This window comes from Ochotona curzoniae, unplaced genomic scaffold (assembly GCF_017591425.1).
Source record: "Ochotona curzoniae isolate NIBS_2020 unplaced genomic scaffold, NIBS_Ocur_1.0 contig_2210, whole genome shotgun sequence".
In the NCBI taxonomy this organism is placed as follows: domain Eukaryota; kingdom Metazoa; phylum Chordata; class Mammalia; order Lagomorpha; family Ochotonidae; genus Ochotona; species Ochotona curzoniae.
Genome location: NW_024465369.1, coordinates 2135302 through 2161045, shown reverse-complemented (window position 1 = coordinate 2161045; position 25744 = coordinate 2135302). Strand labels below are relative to the sequence as shown.

At 43.2% G+C, this 25744-nt stretch overlaps 1 protein-coding gene across 4 annotated transcripts in view; it reads right to left on the bottom strand.

The window, feature by feature from the left end:
• MGAT5 (alpha-1,6-mannosylglycoprotein 6-beta-N-acetylglucosaminyltransferase) overlaps nucleotides 1–25744 on the bottom strand; it is a 331427-nt gene that overhangs the window by 85266 nt on the left and 220417 nt on the right. For all 4 annotated transcript variants that reach the window (XM_040971485.1, XM_040971487.1, XM_040971486.1 and 1 more), the window contains 5 exons: nucleotides 23130–23201; nucleotides 21456–21617; nucleotides 17582–17751; nucleotides 13930–14064; nucleotides 6469–6602 (listed from right to left, as the gene is read on the bottom strand). In XM_040971485.1, the coding sequence (XP_040827419.1) occupies nucleotides 6469–6602; nucleotides 13930–14064; nucleotides 17582–17751; nucleotides 21456–21617; nucleotides 23130–23201 (673 nt within the window). The remainder of the gene's footprint in view (nucleotides 1–6468; nucleotides 6603–13929; nucleotides 14065–17581; nucleotides 17752–21455; nucleotides 21618–23129; nucleotides 23202–25744) is intronic.

The following is a 25744-nucleotide window of genomic DNA, read 5'->3' as shown; positions in this document are numbered from 1 at the left end:
CCAAAGCTTTGGGACCCTGCACCCGCGTGGGAGACCCGGAAGAGGCTCCTGGCTTCGGATCGGCATAGTATCGGCTCGTTGCGCTCACTTGGGGAGTGAATCATTGGACGGAAGATCTTCCTCTCTGTCTCTCCTCTCTGTATATCCGCCTTTCCAATGAAAAAATAATAAAAATAAATCTTTATAAAATTCCACAGGTCCTCAAAAGACCAAACATTTCCCTGGCTAGACTGTGATACAGAAGATGAGCAGACAGCAGGCAAATACTGTCACCCCACATTGTGAATGATGGCCAAGGTATTGGCCAAGTACTCAACAAACAAACATACAAACAAAATCAACCTACACAGACTGCTTTGGGATGAGGAACATTTACATCAGTGATACAAACACGGAGGCCATCAGGCAGACACAGTTCAAAGGTTATTAAAACTTCCGTAAAATACAAAAACAGGTTTCAAGGGACAGGCCTTTAGAGCAGCAGTTAAGTGGCTGGGATGTTCACACCCTACATCACAATGCCTGGCTTCAATTCTGCTGCTGCTCCTGGTTCTTTTAGACAATTTATTTATTATGAATGTCAGACTTGAGAGAGAGAGAGAGATCGATCTTCATTTACTGGTTCATTCTCCAAATGCAACAGAAAATGTTGCCCCAGGCCAAAGCCAAAAGCCAAGAGACAGGAGCTTCTTCCAGATCTCCCACAAGACTGGCAGGGCCACAAACACTTGAGCCATCTTTTGTTCATTTTCCCAGGGCAACAGCAGAAGCTGAATAGGAAGTGCAGCAGCTAGGCTAGAAATAGGTTCACATATGGGATGCTGGCATTGCAGATGGTGGCTTCCCCTGTTAGATCACAGCAGCAGCACCTAGCTCCATTTCTGTTTCCTGTTAACACACACCGTAGGAAGCTCAAGTTCTGAGGTCCTTGCCAACATGGGAGTCCTAGGTCTGAGTGAGTTTCAGGCCCTGAATGGACCTGACCTATTCTTGGAGTGAACTAGCAGGAGAAAATCTGCCTCCCCTTCCACTACTTTGCATTTCAACTATAATGCAGAAATACATAAATGTAAAAATGTAATGTCTGGGATCTGAATGACACCAGGGACCATCTCATAATACCTGCCTAGTGCTCCTTTTAGCTGGTTTCCAGAGAAAGGAAGCAAAAAATCCAATTAGATCAAGATGGTATATCATGGCCAATGTTTTCACATAACCACGCTCAGTTGTGAAAGCGTGTGGCGCACAGATCATCGCAGCTATCCAAATCTGGGGTAATTCACAGTGCGAGTTATCAATTCAAGTTTTATTTTTCTCTTGTAAATGGCACAGGCAAGCTTACTCTATTTTTCTTTGTGGGTGGATTTTTCCTTTTTTCCCCACAGCTATTGAGGCACACTGTATCTTGCCTGGGTGATTTTGTTAAAGAGAAGCATGGAGGGGTTTAAAACCAGCAGAGCACACAGTAGAATGCAGAGAATGAAATGACTCAGAGACCCAGAGCCAGGCCAGGCCAAGTCCATGGCAAGCACAGAGAACAAAACATGGAAGTTAATCCCTTACCAGAAACCACAAAAGCATATTCAAAAGAAACAGCCCCTCAGTGGATTCAGAATCAGCTCTGAAAATGATGGCTTTCAAACTCTAGCAAAACTAGAAATGAGTTAAGACACCACAGGTAAGGGGGTTGGGACATATTCAATATTTTCAGGTGTGCTACAACCATGTGTAAACTTACATGTGCAGGAGCTATCATGGCTACAACAGGGAGCCACCTCTGCTGGAGGAAGAGTTTCACTGGTTTTCTAAGAGGGCTACCATTCTTACAGTATAATTGGAAAGACAGAGGTGGCCACTGAAACAGTCTTACAGAAAATAGTAACACTGCTATGAATGCAACCTGAAAGAGACACCTGCTAGTGAGAGTCTGGGGCCAGGAGGTGGAGGAGAGAAAGGGGACTCCAAGCCTTGGTGCTTGAGACATGACACATAGACAAAAGGAAGGCACCACAGCCTTTGATGCGGATAGCTTGGACAAGCTGGGCTTCCTTGAACTGGCTCAACTGGCTTTCAGAAGGCCTTAGCCTCTAGGTCTGAAGCCATGTGTGTAAACGAACAAGAGAACAAAGCAGGAGCCAGGGCTCAGCAGGAACAGCTTCCAGGAAAAAGTCATCATTCCACTGATGAAGTCAGTGACTTGTGTTGAGTAGCAAGTTCAGTCGCTAACCTGAGATACCAAGATCCCAGTGTTGCATTGAAAACTGGTTGCTCTACTTTCAATCTATTCCCTGCTGACATAAATTGGAAAGTGGTATAAGGTATTTCAAGTACTTGGGTCTTTGCTACCCACGTGGAAGACATGGATGGAGTTCTGGCCCTGCTCTGGTCATGCGGCTATTTGGGAGTCAACCAGTGGATGGAATATCTCTCTTCCTCTCTCTCTCTTTCTCCCTCCTTCTCTGCCTTTCAAATTATATATATGTATGTATATACATATATATATATAATTAACATATGTGTATTTTTAAAACCCTCTAAATGTAATCCAACAGCCTTAATGTGTCTGACCTCCATGCCTCCGGCAGTTTGGAAGTTTGCAGATATGAATAATTATCCATGCCGGCACATCCAACCATGCCCAGGAAATACTGAGAAGACAGTTCCAGGGAACTGCCCAGATGGGGGATCCAACACTGCAGAAAAACAAGGCTTCTTAACTTGCAGAGACTCCATGAACGAAACAACACAGAGAAGGAGGGGAAGCTGTCACATGAGAAATGAACGAGGATTATGTAAGAAAGGAAAGAGGTTCTGCTCTAAGTTATTTCATTCTATGACTTCTAAAAATGCAGGTCCAGTACTGGATTTTTGTTTCTCTCCTTCCGGGCAGTGTCAGCTGCACTTGGGCTCGATCCCTAGGCACCAGGTACCTGATGATTTCAGCTGACCAGAGCGAAGCGTTCTTTTTGTGGTTGGCACTCTATTAATGAACTTCTCCGCACCCTATCTAAAGGTACTCTAAACACATGTGTTGATTATTACTTCAGTTAAACTAGTGCATTTCAAAAAGTTGGTGAAAAATAGGATAGAAAAATAAGCTTATTTGGTGTGATTTTTTTTGGAATGCACACCATGGATTTTCAAAACGTTCATGGAAGATGTGTACAAGGAAAAAATATACCCAATTTCAAAACTATTTATAACTAAAGAAGGAATCTCAATTCCATTTTCTGCAAACATTTTGAAATGGCTTCATATACAGACTACTGTTAGCCAACACATGAGTAATTCAAAAATTTCCTGGGAAAGCAATCAGTTTATTCTGACCCCTAGACCCCTCCCCCCAAATCTGAAATCCATGCGTAGTTTTTTTAACTTACCCATTTTCCATGTACTTTCTGAAAACCTCTAAAAATATCGAGAACTGGTATACTCACTTCTTTAAAACAAAGAAATTGACAAGGAGTGTCTTTTGACACTCACTCCTTATATTCAAGGGCATTGCCCTCCCCTGAGACAACCAAGAACAGCCAAATTTAGTAGGCATACTAGGCAAGGGAGCACAGGACTCCAAGTGCTGGTCTGGAGCCCTCTCCTTTGCCACTGGGCAGGAAGGGCTTTCTCCAGGGACATACCCAGGGTCTTGGTGGGGAGCCTCTGCAAAGCAGGGTATAGGCGATTCTGTCACAAATTCTCCACATCAGATGTTTGTACCAGGTATCTAACTGCTTCATTTCCCTACTCATTTCCATCTTTCCTCCCTTCAAGACCCCTGGGGATTTTTTCCATCAACTTGTGACTCCACCGCATTTACTAACCACTGCCAATGACTGCCTTCATGCCCTGCTGTGTTCATTTCAGAGGTTCCATTTCTCATTCTTGCTCTGTTTGCATTTATTAGTCGTGATTTCTCCATGGGTAACAGTTTTTTCTCATCAACCATTTGATTATCTTCAACTACCATTTGCACTGAGAGTTCAAGATGAAGGCTGTCTTCTTTATTTTTCTGTGTCATGAGTTGGTGGCCCAGCCACCTGCAAAGGTGACTCAGTATATTTTATGGGCTACCTGTTTAGCCCACAATTCTTTCTTACTGCCTGTGAATTCTTTCTTACTGCCTTAACCTCCATCTGCTGCTCTTCAGTGTTTTGATGCTCCCACCGCCCTATTTTTGGATCCTGGGTCTGATTCTATCACAGTGATTCTTCTTGGCATCCTTGCCTTTTGACATAAGACATCCCATCCCGAATGTTTCCTGCCTCAGATCTGGCACTGGCTGCCAAGGAAATGGTTCTCTGCAGTGGGCAAAGGCATCAAGACACCCAGAGTGCTAAGGACACGCACTGTTTCAGTCAAGAATAAGGTATAATTTTTTTCCAGATGTTTCCCGGTCAAACTGATGGACAAATGGGTTTTCCTGACATTCTTTAAGTACTCTCCATCTCTTCTATACCAGAAATCTTGGTCCCTAACTCCAGTAGTTTTTAAGTGACAATATAAATAATTCACACTATGAAGGAAAATGTCAAAACATTCTGGTTGCTTTCACTCATAGTGTTACTAGTTGCTGTTGTTTTGCCATAAGGTTCTCTTAAAAAAAAAATCAGCAAATGTTATCAGTTTTATGTCTGATTCCTGATGAATTCTTCCTTTATTTTTGAGAATGGGAGAGACAGAGAAACAGAGTACCTGTCTTCTGGTTTAGTCTCCAAGTGCCTGCAGTGACCCGGTCTGGGTCAGGCAGAAGCTGGGGACGCTTACAGGTCTCCCCGCGGATGGCAGGCAGGGATCCAATTGCCTGAGCCACTACTGCAGGGTGCACCTGAGCAGGATGCTGCAACTGGAAGGGGGCCAGGATGGAAAACCAGCTACTCTCACAGAGGGCACTTAGTTAACTTGTAATTGCTGGGCTCAAGGTCAGCCCCCTTGCTGACTTCTGAGTCACAGGTAGCAAACCTCTCCCCAGGTAAACAGAGGTCAGTTTATGGCTTGACCTTCAATTGCATTGTAAGCTATGCATTTCTTTCAGTTATGTCCGAAAGAAGGGAAACCCTTCATCGTGGAGAACACAATCGGTTAGGGGGACTCTGAATCCCACATTCCTGAAGAGTACTCTGCACTTGCTGGCCAGTCCTTGCCCCTCTATTCCCCTTGCAAACGGGGGGACACCTGCATCTACACCGAATAGGCAGTGTGGAGAGGCTACAGTCACCACCAATATCACTCCATTCCACTTAACATAACACAAGCCACTCTGTGTTCATAACACATAGGCCACCTAATCCCAGTCTTTCAAAATGACACAGCAAGGTCAGACCACGGGCTAACTCCAACCACACCTCATCATGCAGGCTTCCATCTGTTACCGAATGGGCCGAATATTAGCTTGGCGCCTGATCTGTGTCCCACAGACGGGGAGCAATGACAGAGTGATGGAGCTCCAGGAACATGACTGTTCTCAATATTACAAAGCGTGCTCTCAGCATTCTGGGCCAGAGACTACGCTTAAGCTTGAAGTTTTTGTTTTTTTTTTTTAAATTACTCCCCTCATTAACTGTCCTCCTCCTTAATTCTCTCCCTGGTATCTGACACTCAGGCATTTGTCTAGCATGCACACTGTTAAATAACGTGAATCTGAGAAAAAAGGGCACCTTTGAAGGGACAACCACAAGGGAGATAAGGGGCAACCACAAGAGAGGAAAGGACAGGGTCCCTTGGATCTTAAGAAAGTACACAGACTCACATCTCAGGGTGGACACCGGAAACCCCTGCATTAACGTTATGCTGGTAACTTTGGAGAACAGGGATTCTCCAATGTAAGATGTTTAGACTTTGCATAAACTTTCATTTCTAGAGTTGACTGACCTCGTCTCCAAGGTCTACTGACTTAAATGGTAAATTCATTTGAGCCACAAACACTATTCAAAGTAGTTCGGCCTCAGAGTTCACAGTTACTCACTTAGCTGCCTGGCTTGGGGCAGGAGAGAGAACTCCTTAGAGCTTTACAGCTCTGCACCACCATGGAACACAGCAGAATAAAACAAAAACTGTTGTTCACAAATGACAACAAGTCACTACAAACTTTGGAGAGTTTAATGCTTAACTGATCAAGGTTTAGCTGCTTGGAAAAGGAATTCACAAGGCAGACCTCTGTCTTTAAATAATGCAGGGACCTAACCAGCATCTGAGCTGAGCACTTGTCAACCAACGGGTCTTGCCCCAAATGTATTCCCAATGGTATTCAGACTTAACATCTTTTCTCCAGAACACTCCAACGCTCTTCACTACTACTTCTAAAGTTTTTCAATTCCAATTAAAATGAAAATGAAAACCCTCAGCTACTGCCCTAGAAGAGACACTCATGTAGCATAGGTTCCTGGGCATGGAACCACCATAGATGGCCAGGGGCGTGAGCCCTCCCATCCACAGGCAGAAGCACCCTGGGATGCAGAAGCAACAGGTACTCACGGAACATGGTGTAAAACTGCTGAGGGTTCAGATTCCACTTTCCCCAGGGGGTCTTGTGGCCTTTAGACTGGGCGTAATTAGCGTGATTGAACTCTGGTTCAGTACCAAAGGAATCCAGGACTCTGAGCATGCACCTGAAAGAAAGAAGCAAGCACTTGGGTACAGTTCAAAGCCAAGCTTTTCAGCCTGTACTTCAGGATCCACTAAAAACAGATGATCATTCTTCATCAGAAATGTTACGGGGCAAGACTGTGGAGGTGTTAGAGTATCTTGTACACCAAATGCCTCCACGTGTGACGGCACAGCCAGAGCCATGTCACACAGTACACAATCGGCTCCAGATGCGTGGACATAGAGGATTGCTGAAAGAGAAGTCCAAGAAGCAATTTCCTGAATGCTGCTACTTAGGGATGCCACGTTCACAGCTGAGCACTTTGCACCAAGCCAGGACTGAGCTGAGAGAGCAAGTGCCTGATCGACAGTTACTTAAGAAACCAAAACCTGCCATCTCCACAGGGCTCTTGCTCACAGCACAGGAGCTGTACTATCTCTGAAAGTCATCATCTGACATTCACAGCAGTTAATGAGAGCCTTGGGTTTTGGTGAAGTTTACACTCTGGTTTGATCAAATTTCCCTAAAGCTTGTGTTTAAAACTTAATCCCAAAACTCTTATGGGGGGATAGTATTTCAAGGAGCAGCCTTGAAAATCATTAGCATTCGATGAGGTTATGTGAGGGAGGCTCCTCAGAGTGCGACTAGTGGCTGTCTAAGAAGAGGCAGATTTGAGCTGGTACACCTGCCATGTTCAACCAGTTGATGCCTGTGCTCTTACGATCAGACACAGACCTTTGATCTTGGACTTCTCAGCCTCTAGTACCATTAGAAATGAATTTCTTTTCATTATCCATCACCAGGGCTAAAGCAATCTGTTATACCCAAACAAAATGGACTAAGCACTTCAGATTTTTACAGCTGGATAATAACAGAGCCTCCCTGCTTTTTTCTTAGCATTTAAAGAAGCTGCTTCCTCTGTTTTTTCTACCAATGTCTGACAATAGAGGCGGTCACATGGGTTCTGACATCTTTTTGTGGATAATCTGTCAGCTCAGAATAATCTCTACACTGTTAAGAAAAACAAGTGTTTTGTGAAATGTAAAAATTACCTAAAATTTGGATTTCTAAATTCAAAACAAAAGCTAGGGGTGGTGAAAGAGTTAAGTCTCCCTTGGGATGCCTCTCTCTCCTGTCAGAGTGCCAGTTCTAGTCGTGGCTTTTGCACTTCTAATCCAGCTTCCTGCCTATGCACCTTGAAAGGCAGCAGAGGATGGCTCAGACACGTGAGTCCCCGCCATCCAACTGGGACAACCACAGGCTCTAGAGTTCTGAGCTTCTGGTTTCGGTGTGGTCCATTCCTGCCTTTTGTGGGCACTGGCAAGTAAGCTAGCAGATGGTTGATTTCTTTTTCTGCTGCTCTTTCAAATAAGCACACATTTAAAACAAATAAATGCATCTGAGGGTAGCCATGCCCCGTTGCTGTTGCACCATCAATGGATGACTGCACAGCTGAGAGTGAAACTGATTGTCCCAGCAGCATGGCTTGCAAATTCTAAAGCATGTGCTGGCTGGTCCTGCAGACAGAAAAACAACAACAACAAAAACAAATCCTCAAAGTGTACCAAGAGCCATCAACCAGGAGAAAGGAAAGCACACTGAGACAAAATGCAATGATCTTGGTCGCACCAATTCATGCTGATGCCTAGTAGATACACTGGTGGCCAATGAAGGCAGCTCTGATGCTGTGGTTATACAACTTTCTTTCACTGGGCTCATAAGCATGCAAAGTACAGCCTTTGCCCTTGAATCAGAAGATGGACAGTAGCAGCCTTTCAGGATCTACTTCAGTGTCACCCTCCCGTTCTCCAACATTCATCGTGCTTTTTACTCTCCCCTTAAAAAAAACCAAAAACACAAAACAAAACAAAACAAAACAAAAAAACTCACAAGTCTAAACATCCGGACTGGGTTGTCTGAGAAGTATAATCAAAATTGTAATATGTGTGTGTGTTAATTTTCTTATCCGAGATCATCTCCATTCATCCAGGGAAGGAAGAGAGAGATAAAGCCAAGATGCTAACAGTGAAAGACAAAACTGACAGCAGAAACAATTTCCTTGCGTGGCTCTTAGTGAATACACTCTGGTCATGGTGGCAACTTCTGCAACATCTGTTAAGGACACAGCTTCAGCCTGACAACCAATAGAAATGCACAGAAATGGGAGTCTGCAGTCAAAAAAAAATTGTGAGTGATCCAAGGAGCTCTATGATGCCTGATGTCCCTGCTCTCAGAAGAGTTCAAAACATCACCTACTCCTTAATAAACATTCCTTTAAAATTTATTAATTTATTTGAAAGGCACAGCAACAAAATGGGAGATAGAGACGGTCCATTCACCGATTCACTCCTCAAATGCCTGCAACAGTTGTGGTTGAGCCAGGTTGAAGCTGGGAGTCAGTAGCTCTAATCCAGGTCTCCCAAAGGGGTGGCAGATGCCCCAGTCCTTGGTTCATCATTCACTGCATTAGCTGAGAGCTGGATTGGAAGTACAGAAGCTTGGATTTGAGTATTCTTCCACTGTGGGATACAGGTATCCCAAGTGATGGCTTCATCTGTTGTGCTACAATGTCTGCCCCTGTTCCCTTTTCTCAGCTTATATGTTTTATTTTAAAAGTAGGATGTGAAAAGAACTGGTTGAACCAATATATCCTCTCTGGAGAAGGACGATTAGTAAAAGCTGGGATGTGTACAAGGTCACTGTGGAAGGAAAGACAGAAAAGCAAAACACTCACCCTTGGACATGGCTTGGCTCCTGCTAGTTGGGATTCACCAAGTCAAGGATTTGGCAGTGTGCTCTATAGAGAGGCATACAATGGAGAAAAGGGCTGTCCTGGCCCCAAGAAGCCTAGCCATAAAGGCTTTGTCCATATGCTTGCAAGTGACCACGTCTATAGTGACCAGAACCATAGTTTTCACTCATTTTTTGGTTTTCAATTTTACATGGACAGTAAACTCTAACCAACATAGCTGCCAGCATGGGGCCCAGCTCCTGAGCCCAGGTTTGTGCAGAGTACCAGATGGAAGTGATGGGGTGTGGATTCTGGGTGGATGACAATGCTAATGAGAGGATCTCTGCAAGAAACCTACTCTATGTCCTTTCATTTGAGGTGTTGGCTTAGCAACTGTTTCTTTTCTAGTTAATCAAAGGTTTGTTTTTCAAACCCCTGTCTGGGACATAGGATGCCTAACGTTCATTTCCCTATTCTTGCTTTCTTCCTGTTTCAGAGCTGGGTTTGGCTGTCAATTTTGAGGCTGCCCCTGTAACACCTTCTTTGTTTTTGGAGCAGCAGAAGCCGACTCCTGACTTATGAAGACATCTGCCTGGATGCTCAAAGCAACTGGCCTTTCTGGTATGGGGACTCCCAGAACATTCTGTCTGCTGGCAGGAACACAGTCTCAAGACCAGGGCTCACAGGCCCTCAGGCAGAACCTACTTCATAGTTTGAAGTTGGATGTCAAACACGATATGTCTGAAAATTATTACTTCTTAAAATATAACAATACTTAAAAATGTTCATGGAAAATCAAATTGAGAAATCTGGGGCATAGATTTAATACTGTGATTAAGATGCCCAGATCTGAGGGCCTAGGTTTAACCCCAGCTCCTTTCCCTATTCTGAGAGGCCACAGGTAATGGCTCAGCCAGTTGGGTCCCAGGCACATGTGGAAGATCTGGACTAAGATGCCAACTTCTGACTTTGGCCTTTGCAGGCATTTGGAGAATGAACTACTGGATGGGAAAATTTGTTTCATTGTTTCTCAAATCAATGAAACAAGCAAGTCAAACTTTAAAAATAAACACGTTATTTAAAAGTAAACACCTTATTTTGGTGTAAAAATTATGAAATTTATAAGCTTTGTTATAAAAAGCTTGTCCCATGAATTTAATATGTAAGAAAGAGAGCTAGAGTGGAAGAGAAGGAAAGAAGAGAAAAAGAATCTTCAACCCACTAATTCACTTCCAAAATGGCTGCAACAGCCAGAACTGAGCGCTTCTGAAGCCAGGAGCCTGGAGGTTTTTCTAGGTCTCCCACATGGGTGAAGAAGCCCAAGGATTTGAGCCATACTCTGCTGCTTTTCTAGGTCCTAAGCAGGGAGCTGGATCAGAAGTGGTGCTGCTGGGACAGGAATCAGTGCCCATATGGGACCCCAGCACCATGGTTGGAGGCCTAGCCTTCTACACGATGACCTCAGCCCCAACAACTTCTAATTTCCCAAGGCAAAAAAATTAGCTTGAAACTTTGTAGATGGGTTCCTTGGCCTTGTCTTGGCTTCATCCCAGCACAAAGACAGCAGGGCTGCAGCACCAACAGACCTTGTGCCAGCTAATTCTACTACGGTAGGACATTTAGCCAAGAAAGGCAGACTAACAGGAAATTCTTGCAGAGCCTTTGCTTTCAACAAGAATCAAATACATGTCAACAGTGACTGCTTTAATCATGACCATGTTCTCTTTAATTGACCTAAACACTACCACTGAGATTATTTCCTCAATCCAAACAGCCAGAACGGTGAGGATACAAGACTACCGGAAGGTCCGTAATGCCCAGCTACCTTTGTACACTACTCAAGTGCCTGCCATTTACAAAATGCCAGAAAACAGCTCCGTTATTCTTTAGTGGTGAAACTAAAAAAAAAAATGTTTTTGATATGGCTTATTAGCCAAGAAGAAAGATAGTTTCCTTCTACATGGCTCAGAACAAACACGATAGCTCATGGTTCATGAAGATTTAAAGGCAATGGCAAATCAAGCACAGGGGAAAAAAAAGTCTAAGGTCAGAAGGAGATTGTTATCCTGGTGTGAGACGGATCTTGAAGTCGGCTTCTCTTATGAAACTACAACCAAAGGAAAACAGCATAGTCCTTATCACATCAATGTCTTTCATGCTTTTTCTTGAGCTATGAGTTGCTCACTGCCAAGTGAGAAAATTCTGGCTGCTGAAAATAGATCTCAGAGAATTCAGACTATGGGTATTTCCTCCTCCCACTGCACTTGTGGTTTTAAGATGCTGAATAGATTTTTAAAAAGATTTATTTACTGGAAAGTCACAGAGTGAGAGCATGAGAAGCAGCGTGAGAGCTCACTTAGGAAGTTGTTGCAAACAGTAACTCAGCCCATCAGATCAATGGGTCTGTGTGTATCCGTTTATGTTTTACGTTAAAATATGCTCTTTGTTTAGATGGTCTCACCTTGAAAATAATGTTTTCTAGGCCCCTGGGAAAAGCCACTATCAATTCCAATAAACAAAGGCTAACCGAAACAAGATGACACAACAGTTTTTTAAAAAGCACAATTATTTGGGCCAGGGTGCTGGCTAATCCTCCGAGTGCCAGTGTCCCATGTAGCTGCTGATTTGTATTCCAGTTGAACAGCTCTCTGCTTGTGGCCTGGAAAAGGAGTGGTAGATGGCCCAAAGCTTGGATTCTGCACCTGCATGGGAGACCCAGACGAAGCTTCTGACTTCTGGCTTTGGATAGACTCAGTTCTGGCTGTTGCAACCATTTCGGGAGTGAATCAACAGATGGAGGATCTTTCAGTTATGTCCTTCTCTCTGTAAATCTGCCTTTCCAATAAATATAAATAAACCTCTAAGAAATAAAAAGTATAGGGTCTGGCACAGTAGCCTAGTGGCTAAAATCCTAGCCTTGCACATACTGGGATCCCAAATGGGCCCCAGTTCTTGTCCTGGATGCTCCATTTCCCCATCCAGCTTCCTGCTTATGGCCTGGAAAAGCAGTTGAGGACAGGCCAAAGCCTTGGGACCCTGCACCCATGTGGGAGATCCAGAGGAAGCTCCTGCTGGCTTGGCTCCGGCCATTGTGGCCACTTGGGGAGTGAACCAGCAGATAGATAATCTTTCTCTCTGCGTCTCCTTCTCCCTTAAATCTGCCTTTCCAGTACATAAATTAAAATCACACAAATAATAAATAAAATTAGAAAGTATCATTACTAGGGCCAGTATGATGGTTTAACTAGCTACTCCTTCATCTGCAAATACCAGAATCCTTTATGGGAGCTGGTTCGTGTTGCAGCTGCTCTACTTTTGATTCAGCTCCCTGCTTCCGGTTTGGTAAAGCAGCAAAGAATGGCTCAAGCCCTTGGGTCCCCATACCCACATGGGGACTCCAAGGATGACCCTGGCTCCTGGCTTTGAATCTGCTAATCTCCGGCCACTGTGGCAATTTGGGAAATGAAACAGCAGATGGAAGATCTTTCTTCTGCTCCTTCTCTTGGTAAATCTGCCTTTCCAGTTTTTATTGGAAATAAAACTTAAAAAAAAATCATGATTAGGAGTCGCCACTAAAACACAAGAGGTTAAGCCACAGCCTATGATGCTGGCGTCCCATGTGAGTGGCAGTTCAAGTGTGGCTACTTTGCTTCTGGTTCAGGGCCCTGTTACTGCACCTGGGGAACCAGCAGAAGTCGGCCTAAGTGGGCTCTTGCCTTCCTTGTGGGAGACCTGGGTAGACTTCACAATTTCTCTCTTCACCTTACTCAGCCCCAGTGGTCGTTTGTGGAGTCAACCAGAGAATTGAAGCCTTTCTCTCCCCCTGTAACTTTTCCTTTCAAATAAACATTTAAAAACATCATTATTAAATTTTAGATTTACACATTAGCCTGCTGAAGGTCCCGACTCCGAGCTTCTCTCATTTTCTTAAACATGCTTGCTAGTGCTCAGCATCACTGAAGACAGTAGCATCAAACCAGCTGCTGGAAGATTAAAAACTCAGGACCTCTCATGATGTCGTTGTCATTTAGTGCTTTATGTGTATACTATGTAAAATCTGTGCAAGGACCCAAACGTAGTCCCAAACCCAATCCCAAGTAAAGGATCAATTATTCAACTAAGTCACAGCATGCATGTACCAGAGTTCTGCTATGAATGGGTTTATATTAAGCACATGACCCCAGAATGCAGACACAGTAGCCCAGCTTTCCTCTCCAAGAAGGAGAATACTAATGAAGGAAAAGTTAGCAGAGAAAAGTCATCGTTTCCCATCTAAGGATCCTACGAATGACACAGCCATATTTTATCAGAATCTCTATTTGATTAAGCACATGAGGCGGCTGTAGGCAAACAGAGAGGAATGTTAAGTAGTAGAGAGGGTAAAAAGGAGGTTGGACACCTGCTTTCTATTTTCAAGAAATCGATGAAAATAACAAATGGCCCTAGAAAGTAGAAAGTCGTTGTAAAGAATCTGAATTTCAATTAGGAATGATAAACACCCTCTGTACAGTTGAAAAGATGACATTTGGTAAGCTTTTTCTCTGCTTGCAATCACCCAGCCCTTGTTAAAAGAACAAAATGGGAGCTGAAAACTTAAGAACAGTTTGTAAGCACTTACTGATAATGAACCCAAGATGGACCAAGGGTTTTCTTGAACTGGGCGAGTCCGACAATATCAATATAAATGAGCTCCACGATTCTATCTCCTACAGTCGGGCAGCCAGATCGGTTTCCTACAACCTTCTTCATTATTCTAAAAAGAAAAGGCAGACATGAGAGGTTAATAAAGACATCACTTCGTTTGAGATCCTATGTTTGCCAACTTAAACAGGCACATCACCGTTCTCCAAGTCCTCATTAAAGATGACAGCTTGGCCCCACCAAATCTACTACTGACTCAAGTACAGAGCCAACCCTGGGCCTCGATTCCATCTCTTGCATAAAAGCAAATGGTGAAGAGCAAACACAGCCTTTTAAATCCCACTCGGGCTTGCATTCACCTCCACTCTGTAATGATGGGGAGACAGTAAACTCCCTATACTGCTTTGAATCTTTCCTCATCTTCCAGGAAAGAAAAATTTGACACAAAGCTGATATTTATCTTGTGTGTGCTCCTTTTTTAAAACTTATCTGATTCCCCTTTCTGAGAATGTCTGCCATGTTGAACCTTGATAGTACTAATTTCTCTCTTCTCGCTTGCAGTATCCCTTCATTATTCTCTTGCTTCCATCTTGACACCATCACACAACTGGCACTGAACACACCAGAGAGTCAGTGTCACACACAAGTGAGATATAACATGAATTCAACATCCCTCTCATCACTAGAATGCTCGTTCAAGGGACTCCTCTTCCCCCCGCCCTCCCGCCCAGCCCCCGGAAATATCTTGCACATTCTTTTGAACCACCTATCACCTATCCACCCAGAAATCCAAAATGGCAACCATGCACTTGACAGCACACTAAACTTCACGTGGGACAGTAAGGAACTGTTTCTCACACTGCCATTCACTTCAAAGCAGTCAGCAGTAGAGCCTCAACTCCCATCTCATATCCAACAGCAATCCTTCCCCAGACTATGCACATCCTACGTGGAATGGCCATCATCACAAACAGGACTCTGTGCTCCAGGGCTCCATGCTGGGCCCTTCAGGCACCCTTTTCCTTCTCTCTGGGTTTCGGACAGTGCTGGGCTCTGCCAGACCAGCTTCTTCCTGAGAATCAGAAAGTCCGTTGTAGGAAGGGACAGACAGGACCACTCCAGCAGTCACAGGCCATGCTTTCTGGGTGACAACCATTGAACGGTGCCACAGCAGATGAGAACAGGCAAGGCAAGAACCCAGGACTGAGGCTGTGCATCCCTCAAAGTGCATGTTCACTAACAGCCAGGAGGCTGGACTTGGCCTGCCAAGCCACGTTTGCCGAGTCCACCCTCTTTTTGGTAGATGTACTTACATTTTGTCATTCCTAGGACATCAAAACTTTAAGGACTGTGTGCTAGTTCAGAGGGTGTGCTTTCCCTGTCCAGGGCTATGGAGTGTGCTTTACAATTCACACATTCCCCCAAACTTAATTAAAAAGGACTCCCAGGCAATTCTACCATGCAAGCATCTTTGGGGGGTCACTGTCAATCCTATGTATTCAGACCCTCACAGATGATTGAAGGGTCTGTCCACTAGATCCCTTCCATGCCTTGCCTGGCCTCCCAACTCAATATTCGTCCCCAAGACCGCCACAGTAACCCCATTTGTTCCCACAACCACTTATTCCTTCACCAATTCATTTATTCATTTCATTATCAGTTGGATAAGCACCCATATGCTGTATGTCCTATGTGGCAGACACACAGCAGTGAGTAATTTGCAGTTTTGTACTTCTGTATTTATATTCCAGCATCTATACCACAATTAGCACCAACAGAATTACAATTGGCATCACACCTTCAAATACCAGTTGTCATGTTTAAAAGACAGGCAGTCACTTGACCCACATGTTCGTCATTTCCGTAAGTCCTGTACTAAACGTCAGGCCGCGGAAGGTGCTGAAGGAGTGGATGCAAAGCCTAGCACTGTATCTTCCTTCTGAGCTGCCTGCCCACTCTGAGTCTTAAAACAAGCAGGACAGGGCCCGGCGCGGTGGCGCAAGTGGTTAAGGTCCTCACCTAGCACGCCCGGGATCCCATATGGGCGCCGGTTCTAATCCCGGCAGCCCAGCTTCCCTTCCAGCTCCCTGCTTATGGCCTGGGAAAGCAGTCGAGGACGGCCCAAAGCTTTGGGAACCTGCACCCGCGTGGGAGACCCGGAAGAGGCTCCTGGCTTCGGATCGGCATAGTATCGGCCCGTTGCGCTCACTTGGGGAGTGAATCATCGGACGGAAGATCTTCCTCTCTGTCTCTCCTCTCTGTATATCCGCCTTTCCAATGAAAAAATAATAAAAATAAATCTTTAAAAAAAAAAAAAAACAAGCAGGACAAGGGCAGGAGGTAGCAGCCTGTTAAAAGGCTGGAGTGCTGGTGAAGTGTTCTTGAGACTTTGGCCCTGGAGGGAGCAACACAGATGGGGGTAGTAATCGAGGCTCACAAGTCAAGGGAGCGCAGAGTTCAAATCCTGGTGCTCCTGTGCATCACCCGTGTTACTGTCAACCAGTCAACCATTTATTTCTGGTGTGAATTCAAGTTTCGCCTTTAAAATGCTGACAGCCACAGTACTGACTCTGAGGTGTCAGGGGTCCAATACCAGAAAAAATCTTAAGCGCTTAGCATCTGGGAAGCAGTTAAGTAGTCAACAATGGTAACCATTAAGTCGTTCCCAACATTATGGTGGTCACAGTGTTGCTAATACTGCGGTTTATTTGGTGGCTAGTACTGCTGGAACTTTATTGATGGCCTATATTATGGTACCTGGCACCAGAAAATCATTAGCAAATAATGACTGATGTTATCTTAATGACTTTACTGTTTTTTTTCTCAACACATCATGGCCCAGCAGATGAGGATCCTGAAACTTTCACATGTGGGCTCTCTGGGCCTGCACAATAAAATAGGAGCAGGGTGGGATACATGTGGTTTGAATACTCCTCTCAATTCCAGAATGTTCAGTCAGGGTATGTTTTTCCGGAAATGTTTGACATATGGCTACACAGTAACCCAGCTATTGGGTAACAAGTCTCCATGGGCAGTAATCCACAGTGCAGGAGAGCTAAGAGGTCCTGCTCAGCCAGCTGTGTCCATCTGAGTGGGATTAGAAAGCTGCAGTGAGATGTGAATTTCAGTGCCATACAAAACCCAAGCTGAGGTAACAGACTTGGAGCTAGAAGTTGGCTAATTGAAAAGGGATTGGATCAAGGCCTTTAGGAAACTCATTTCTATCCAAATTAAATTATAAACAGGAACCTGCCCTGTTTTCAGACTTGGAGAGCATGATATTGAGTGGGGAACAGTAGGAATTTCACCAAGAGATAGGGAATTAGGAAAGTCAATAATGTGTTGTGCCGCAGATGTTGAAGCACCTGTAAGAGCCAGGAATAAGCTCCTTAGTTTGAATTTTCTGGCATTCATTTATGAAGCCTCCGGAGCCCGCAGCTACAATGAAAACATATTATCCTTTTCACAGTGCATGTATTTAGTTCCTGAAAATAATCTCCTTATCTCCTGTTTAGTGAATTATCACTTTCATTTTCCTCCACAAGAAATTACACACTAATAGAGGGCTTTAAGAGTTTACAATTTCTTTTTTGTATTCTGACTTTAAAATTGAAAAATAATCTCCTTACTCCTTGAGCTCAGCCAGCGAAGCTGAAATCCTAACGTCATGGCCCAGTAAGTACAGAGATGTAATTAAATCACTCCACTGAACTAATTCACCAAGAGGGCCACCGCTGAACGCTGTCTCTGCGATCTTAAATCCAGATTCCTTAGTCAGGAGGCCCAGATGAACCAGGACCTGCAAAACAAAGAGGCATATTCTCATCCACATGCAACCATGCACAAGCTTCACAGTAACACACCCTACAGTCATCAACTGATCCCAAAGTCATGTTTAAACTCCAACAGAAGTCAAGGTAGGATACATTGCTTTTCTAAAAGGTACAAAGAGGGAAGCAGATCATTCAAAGAATTTGTTTCTAATATTTCTTTCATTGTCAAAGACAAAGACACAGAGAAAGCCAATTCCCATCTGCTAAATCACCCCCTAAATGGTCATGCCAATACCAGGAGTCAAGATCTGAGTCTTCCACATGGTTTACAGAAACCCCAATACTTAACACATCACCCACTGCTTCCCAGGCTATCTATTAGCAGGAAGAGAAATAGGACTCAAAGTTGCAGCCTCTCTTGTAGAGAGGTTGGCACCTTGACTAGTTTCTTAAGTACTAGTCCAAATGCCCATCCTGGGAAGAAAACAATTATTTGCTGTTGTTTTAGAGAAATAACACCATTACTGCATTTTGTATACAGTCATGAACATTAAGTATCATGAGTTAGTACTGTTTTAATATTCAGGGTGTATGTGTGTGTATTCAGGGTATATATATATTCACAGTATCAATATTCAGGATATATATATAATATAAAAATACATATATATAATACACATATAGATATATGTATCTAAATATGTATATATTTAGAATGAAATGAAAGTCAACCAAGGCAATATAACTTATTTTTTAAAAAATACTGCTTTTTTCTCTACAGAGTATTTCTAACCTTCTACTATGGCAGATTTCCACAGCACAGAACAAAGCAGACAACATGATAGAGAGAATCCCCATGTGTTGATCACACAGCTTCAACAACCTCACCACTGGGATCTTATTCTACACCTCTCATTCTCTCCCAGCTGTTTAGATCCTGAAGTATATCCTAGACATCACAACATCACAACCTGTCTCTGTAGGTATTTTAACACATTTCTCTAAAACAAAACCAGTGGTGAGCCAAAAAAAAAAAAACAACAGCCAACACACCACTCTTTTCCCTAGAGAAGCCAACTCCTTAATATCATCCAACATCCACTTAGCGTTAACACTTCCTCAATTGTCTCTTAATGTCTGAAGCGGTTATTGCATTCAGAAGCCCAGGCACATCCATTGTCATTCCCTCTCAGCGTCCTCTTTAAGATACACTGCCCCGCTCCCCCACCACTTCTCTTTTTCCTAAAAGACACTGGAATTCATCTGACACTGGGCTGTAGTTCCAGTTCTGTCTCCCACATTCTAGACTTTGCTGATTATAACCCCAAGAAGTTGTGTAACAGGTTTTCAATTCCTGGCATTTATTAATAACTCATTAATACTTCAAAATAATCATCATCTGCACACGTGACTGAATTCCAGCTCTCAGGGTCTTGGGTGCTAACAGCTTAAGTGCTGCTGTGGGAACACATCTGGTGCATTTTAGGGCATTAGCAGCCTCTGAGGACCACTAACCCGATCTACTAATCCGTTAGGGGTTGTGAAAACTGATATTCGAAGACCCCTACTTCATTTCTTAGCTAAGAACACTTCAGTAAAGGCAACCTTCCCCTCACTGACCATAGCGTCACCCTGAGGGAAGGTTTTACAGAAAATTACCCTGGTAAAAACTCAAGCATTTTTATTTAGCATTTTTTTATGAGAACGAAATTGTTGTCTAATGTACCCTAATGATGATGCATGATCTTTAATTAAAGACATCAAATCATGGATATAAGTTTATTTTCTGCGTTTCAACAAGTTTCAGTGATTAGCCTCATCGATTACAAAATCATCCTAGAGACTACTTAAACTGGCTCTGACTTTGTGTTCTTTGGACACAATCCTAGCCTTCCTCCGCTAGCTTCCCACGTTTAAGGTAAGCTGGCTACCTAAAATCTCATCCTATTTTCCTCGTGCCTCAGCCAATGAGCCGTTTTCCTAAGAACCCCTGGTGCTACCTAGTGGAGGCGGCATCTAGCCATCAGAGCCTGGAGTTCAGAGACCCTCATTAGAACAGTCCACGGAGGCCCCCTGAGTGGCCAGTGCTAGGAAATTTATTCTTCCTCAAAGCTAATAGAAATCATGAGTTCATCCTGACACCTCCAATGCGAGTTCAGAATCAGTGTTTTCGCATACCTTTCTCTTGTTATTTCTAAGTCTCATACAGTGAAAATCTCCCTTCTCAAAGACACTACAAAGTCATGATTCATTTGCTTGGGAATATGAAGGCTGTGGCAATTTGCATGATTGCTCAAGTCAGCCAGTTGTATAGCTCTTCCTACTTTGCATGCTCTCCCATCAGTAATGTTGCATTTTGTGTTCTCAGTCAAGAAGTGGGATGCTGTCTGTGTGCTCATGTCTGACATGGATGGGCATAGAACGGGATTATTGGTTTCCTTTCTTTGTGCTTTTTATTTGCTGTTGTTGTTAATCAACTACATTTTTAATTGCTCTGGTAAAACAGTTAAGTAAGACGCTAAGTCAGATGGTTTCAGAGAAACCGAGAGTCCATAGTTCGTGTCTCCATGCTGCACACTTCTACTCGAGCAGCTTTAATAATTGTCATAAGATGCACACAGAATAAAAGCATTTCCAGAGCACAGCTCAGTAGCATTAAGTACACTCACACTGTCACCCATCACCACCATCCCTCTCCTTTGTTTTTAATTTTATGTTTTACCTTCCAATTAAAAAAAAAAAAACAGGAATAAGAAAAATTTATCTTACTTATATTGCGAGCCTACATAGGTAACTACACATATATACAGATACAAATTTCTCTTTTAAATGTAATACACACCAAAAAAATTTTTTTAAAGTTATGCACACTAATCTTGAACTGATTTGTTTTAATCTAATAGAAGACTCCACTGGATTATGCAGACTTTGGAACATTTCCTTTCACAGTCCACCTACCCCAAAGGAGCACAGACTCTTCCATGGAACAACAATTTGATATGAAAATGTTTAGTATTGCTGTTTCAAACAGGGACAAAACTGACTCAGACTATGACAACAAGTCTATTTTTATGAGGGACGTTATAAAGTTTGTTGAAGAGTAGAGTTAAAATATAGAAGGAACAAATCCTTCACTTTGTTCACTTGTGACATCAGAACAGTTCACCTAAAATCACATCACTTTCTTCATAACAAGGTTTAAAATCTTAAGATCCTGTCAACCTGGGGGGTATTCTGGAGATTTTTTCAAGCACCTCTTCATGAATTTAAAAGAAGATGGTTCAAGTTTAATACAGCATCTCTCCTGACAGTGTAACAAAGATCACCAACCAGACACAGTCAATAATGGAATGCCATGGTTGCCCCAAAGTCCAAGACTGACAAACAAAAATCTGTACTTGTCATAATGCTGTCATAGAAAGTCCTAGAAGGCTGGACTCAGATAAATAAGATTCCTAATAGTCTGATGGAGAAAGCTAGGTGGGTCAAATGAAAATCTCACAGGCCAATGGCTCGCTTAGCATCACCCCAGAAAGGTGCATAGGCACCTGCTAAGAAAGACTACTCTAACTGCAGACAGAAAACCAAAGTCCAACTGCAATAGAATGAACAGGTTCAACAGAATGAACACTACTGGAGAGCCAACATTTCTCTCAGTCTTGTTTTCAAGTAAAACCACATTTTCAAAGCAAATCGGTATCTCACTGAACTGAATTAGCAAGGAACCTACTTTCTTCCGCTTTCGTTTTTCAAGATTCTGTTTTTCTGCCAGTGACCTGATTGCTTGGATCCATGCGTCAGCCATCCGTCGGATCCGCAGTCTCATCCACCGGAATTCTTCATGCTTTTTCATCATACTGTAGAGAATATTAAAATCTGTCCGAATTTCTGCCTAGAAACCAAAATTTAATAAAATGAATAGGAGATAAAAAAGCGTAATGGTTTTCATGATGTGACATTTGAAAACTTGAAAGAGGTTGTCAATTAAATCCAGGGCTTCAAGAGCGAGTCCCGTCAACATTATAGCTTTCCTTTCTAGGTTCCCATGCTGCAAATGAAAGCAGGCACTCCAGACGGCTGCCTTGCTGCAAGGGACATCATTAAAAAAATTAGAAACCGAGAGAGGCAGAACAGTCACCATAGAGCCTTGAGCTACGTTCAAGTTCAATTTTTTACGATCAGTGTGCTTGATGTACCTTGAAATTCTCTGGGCCCAAATTTATGGTGCCACTTGGCTCTGTGGCCAGGCATGCGACTCCTGGGAAAACTGAAATCAATTCTAAATGGGATACCAGACATCCTGCAGGTCGCCAGTAAGTCTCTTTCTGTTCACAGAGTTAAATATAGAAATAAAGGCTCATCTTTTAGTTCTGTTCCAAACAAAAACTTGGTATTTGCTAATGAAGTTAAAGGCAGGAATACTGGCTTTCCACCACAGCTGAACACAATTTAAATACAAACCAGAAGAATTGAAAGAACATGCAGAATATTTTTCAGAACATGCTGGTATACATGTAATGACACAAATAACTAAGAAACCTGATAACAGTACTATTTGCTTTTTAGAACTTCTTAAACGCATTGAATGTAAAAATCACCACAGGTTGTTCTGAAAACTCACCTCGCTCCAGCACTGGTCAACATTCCCTGAAACCCAGTTAAGAGCTAGTGTCAGCAACCTACAACCCTTGGGCCACAGCCTCCCGAGTGCCTATTTGTGCATCAAGTTCTATTGGCACAGAGCCACATATCTTCATTTATGTACTGTCTCCAGCTGCTGAAATGGCCAAGTTGAAAGCCGTGCTACAGACTTTCTGGCCTGCCAGGAGGATGGAATGAGTTAGTATCTGGAGAAAAGGTTTGCTAATCCTTGGCCCAAGAATAAAGACTTAAGCATTCAAAGCAGTGAACAAAGCTTTCAATGCCTTCTGCCTAACTTTCTGATCTAACCTTCAAACCAAAGCACTCATTCTCTTCCAATGTTGACCCATCAAGCCACACCCTTCCCTGAACCAGGAGCATCCTCCTTTTTCTTGACTCTCCATCAACTCATTCATTATTTTAAATCCAGTTCCAGTTCTATTCCTTTGTATGCAATTCACTCTGACTCCCAAAGCCTGAGACTACTCTTCCCCATGAATTTACACTGGTGGGCATGACAGTATGAGACAGACATGGTCTCTATTTACAATTGCACCCCTCACTGGGTTATACCTCACATTGAGTCCTATTCTTATCAGTATCTTACCAGTTGCAACCCTGTGAGAAGTGCTCAAATAAACATATGCCCCACAGTTGACTCTCTTCATCACTTGAACTGCCAGGACCGGTGCCAGAAATCTGCAAGTTCAGTACCACTTGAGCTGACCCAACTGCAAAGGAACAACCTTTCTAAGTCACTCACCAATGAATTATGATCAGCTTCTTCATAGGGATTTTTTGCTCTCCAAGGTAAATGAGGACACCAATTTTCAACCTGAAAAACACAAATCAGGGACACTAAGCATGCTGGTTCTTCTATGATTGAAGTGACAGAATGACAAGCCACGGAATGGCAGTTCACTAGGAGCCTTCTATAACCATGGGCTATGGTGAAGAGCCACATCCTCAGGCTTTCAGATTCTGAATTCCAGATTCAGATACCCTGTCCAATAACCATGAAGGGACACAAGAAACACAGCATCGTCCCACACACTCGTCTCCCCTCCAGGTACTTTACAGTGAGGGTTCCCTCCTTAACTATTTCATCCTCATACTTCCAGACAAAGACAAGCAAAAATAAACTTGAATACTACTGAAAATCAATGCACAAGTAAAGGTCCCTGAGTGGCTGGGTAGTAGGTGGACTGCGATGACTTGTTCTCTGCTATGACACAACGAGGAGGGAGGAAAACAAGGATGGCATCTTAGCCACAGACTTCAATCACTGATAACAGATTGTGGAATGAAACTGAGTTTAAGATGAACCAGTCAAGGCTTTCTCTTATTTTCTGGCCTTTTAAAAATAAGGTGGTAAATCCTACTGGAGAAAGATAAAAGGTAGAAAATAGCCCTTACAATTTGGGCAGACCATTCTGGAGGATGGAGATGGAAAGAGCTGACAAGTTTCCAAAGGTCTAGAGTGTTGGGGGGACGGAAGAAACAGAAGATGAAAAAGGGTCTGACTTCACAGGAATTACTACAGGGGTTATCAAAGGAGATCAGTAAAGGAAAAAATAAGAATGAATAGCACTAATGCCTAACTTTTTTTGTGTAACAAGCCCAAGTTTTAAGGTAGCATGATTAACTATTTACTAATATGCAATGTCATAATTCAATATAGCTAACAGTCACTGAAAATATTTTTGCCTGACCAGATGAACTTATACAGTTTAACCAAGTGCAGGACATCCCAGAGGTGGTGGCAGTGATACCTCTATGGCAGCAGGACTGTGAGTGACCACATATTCTGCCTCCAGCGGCAGAGCAGAGTCAGGCCAAGCTTTGCTCTCTAGATCTAAGTGAGTGTTCAAAGAAACATGCCAGTTGTATCCATCTACAAAGTACTCATAACACAATGTGGATTTTACTATGGTTAAAAATAATCAGCCTGATTTGCATAAAGCCATCTGCTGCTGCAAAGGAGCTGAAAGCAATGAGCGGAGGGCAGCTGAGCTTGGGGGAGGGCAGAAACCCTTGATGGGAAAAGCTCCACAGTCTTCTCTGGAGTGAGGAGGGGAGGGAGTCACTCACCATTATCTGGGAATGACTTTGGAGACTTCAATGACCCTCTGCAAGGAAAGCTGAAATGACTTACTGATCAATACAGAATGCACTAACTTGCCATGGAGATCCATGTCTTTATTCCTGGGACCTCAAAACCTCTTGGCCACATAGGACACTATCTGGATCACAATGAATGTGCAAAGTATCAGAAAAGACACCTGCAAGGGACCAAGGTTTGGCTGGCTGCAGCAGAACTATACAGATTTGTGTCTTGCATTCCAAGGTCAAATTGAATGATTTAGCCCCGATTAATGTTTTTGTAAATGGTCTCAATCTGAAGCTTTCAGGCAGACGCAGTCTTGATGTGAGACCTTCCATTTAAAAAGAAACAAATCCAAAAAGTGGGTGGGATGAACAAGCAATGCACAGAGGTCAAAGAAATCTGGTCTGAAGCCATTACAGTAGCAATCCATCAAAATTGAAATAAAATTCTCATGAATAGCAGGTATTCCTGAACCCAGATACTGACAATGCAATTTACAGTCTTTCCTGGTTGTCTGTTCCCACAAGTCTTTCACAACACACACTGATGAAAACAGAATCTAAGGCAGTTGTGGAAAACACAACTTCCCTGGGGATTCCTCAGGACTGTAATTCTCCGAAGCTGAGCGTTTATTTTCATTTATCTTCGTTTATCTTCTGACTCCTAATTGCTGGCTACCACTTTGCAAGGCTCCAAGGGCCTCCTTGTAAATATGGAAAATAGAGCCAGTCCAATTGAGCTTTTAGCAAGAAATTTCAGAGTTACCCATGCATGCACCACAGCAGAAAAATCAATTATGGATAACTTAACACAGAAGGAGAGGGCGGTGCGGGAGGTTGTTTTGGTACAGAATGATAGGATAACTGGTTAACAGGATAATTCAATTGTATGTAAACCAATTACCCCTAGGGGTGGGGGACTGGAGGGCAGACAAAAACAAAGCCTTTCTTTCTGAAACCCTCAGAGGATGACCAGACCTGGCCATCAGCTAGCACTTGGAGTATGGAAGCAAGTAGCCTCAGATGAGCATTTTCCTAGAAGCATCACTAATAACACTAAGGGAGAATCTGGCTCTCAGCTCGTAACTCAACCCCTTAAACTCGGTGATTCCAGTCTGATTCGTTCAAGGCTTTTGCACAAACTCCTTGCACTGGTACATTATGCAGCGAATAAATAAGCCCTCAGAGTGAGCCCACCACCTGGCTAACCTGGAATCATCTGGCAAAGTTCATGGTAATTAAAAGATGTGTCAATTTGAGTGAAAAAAATGC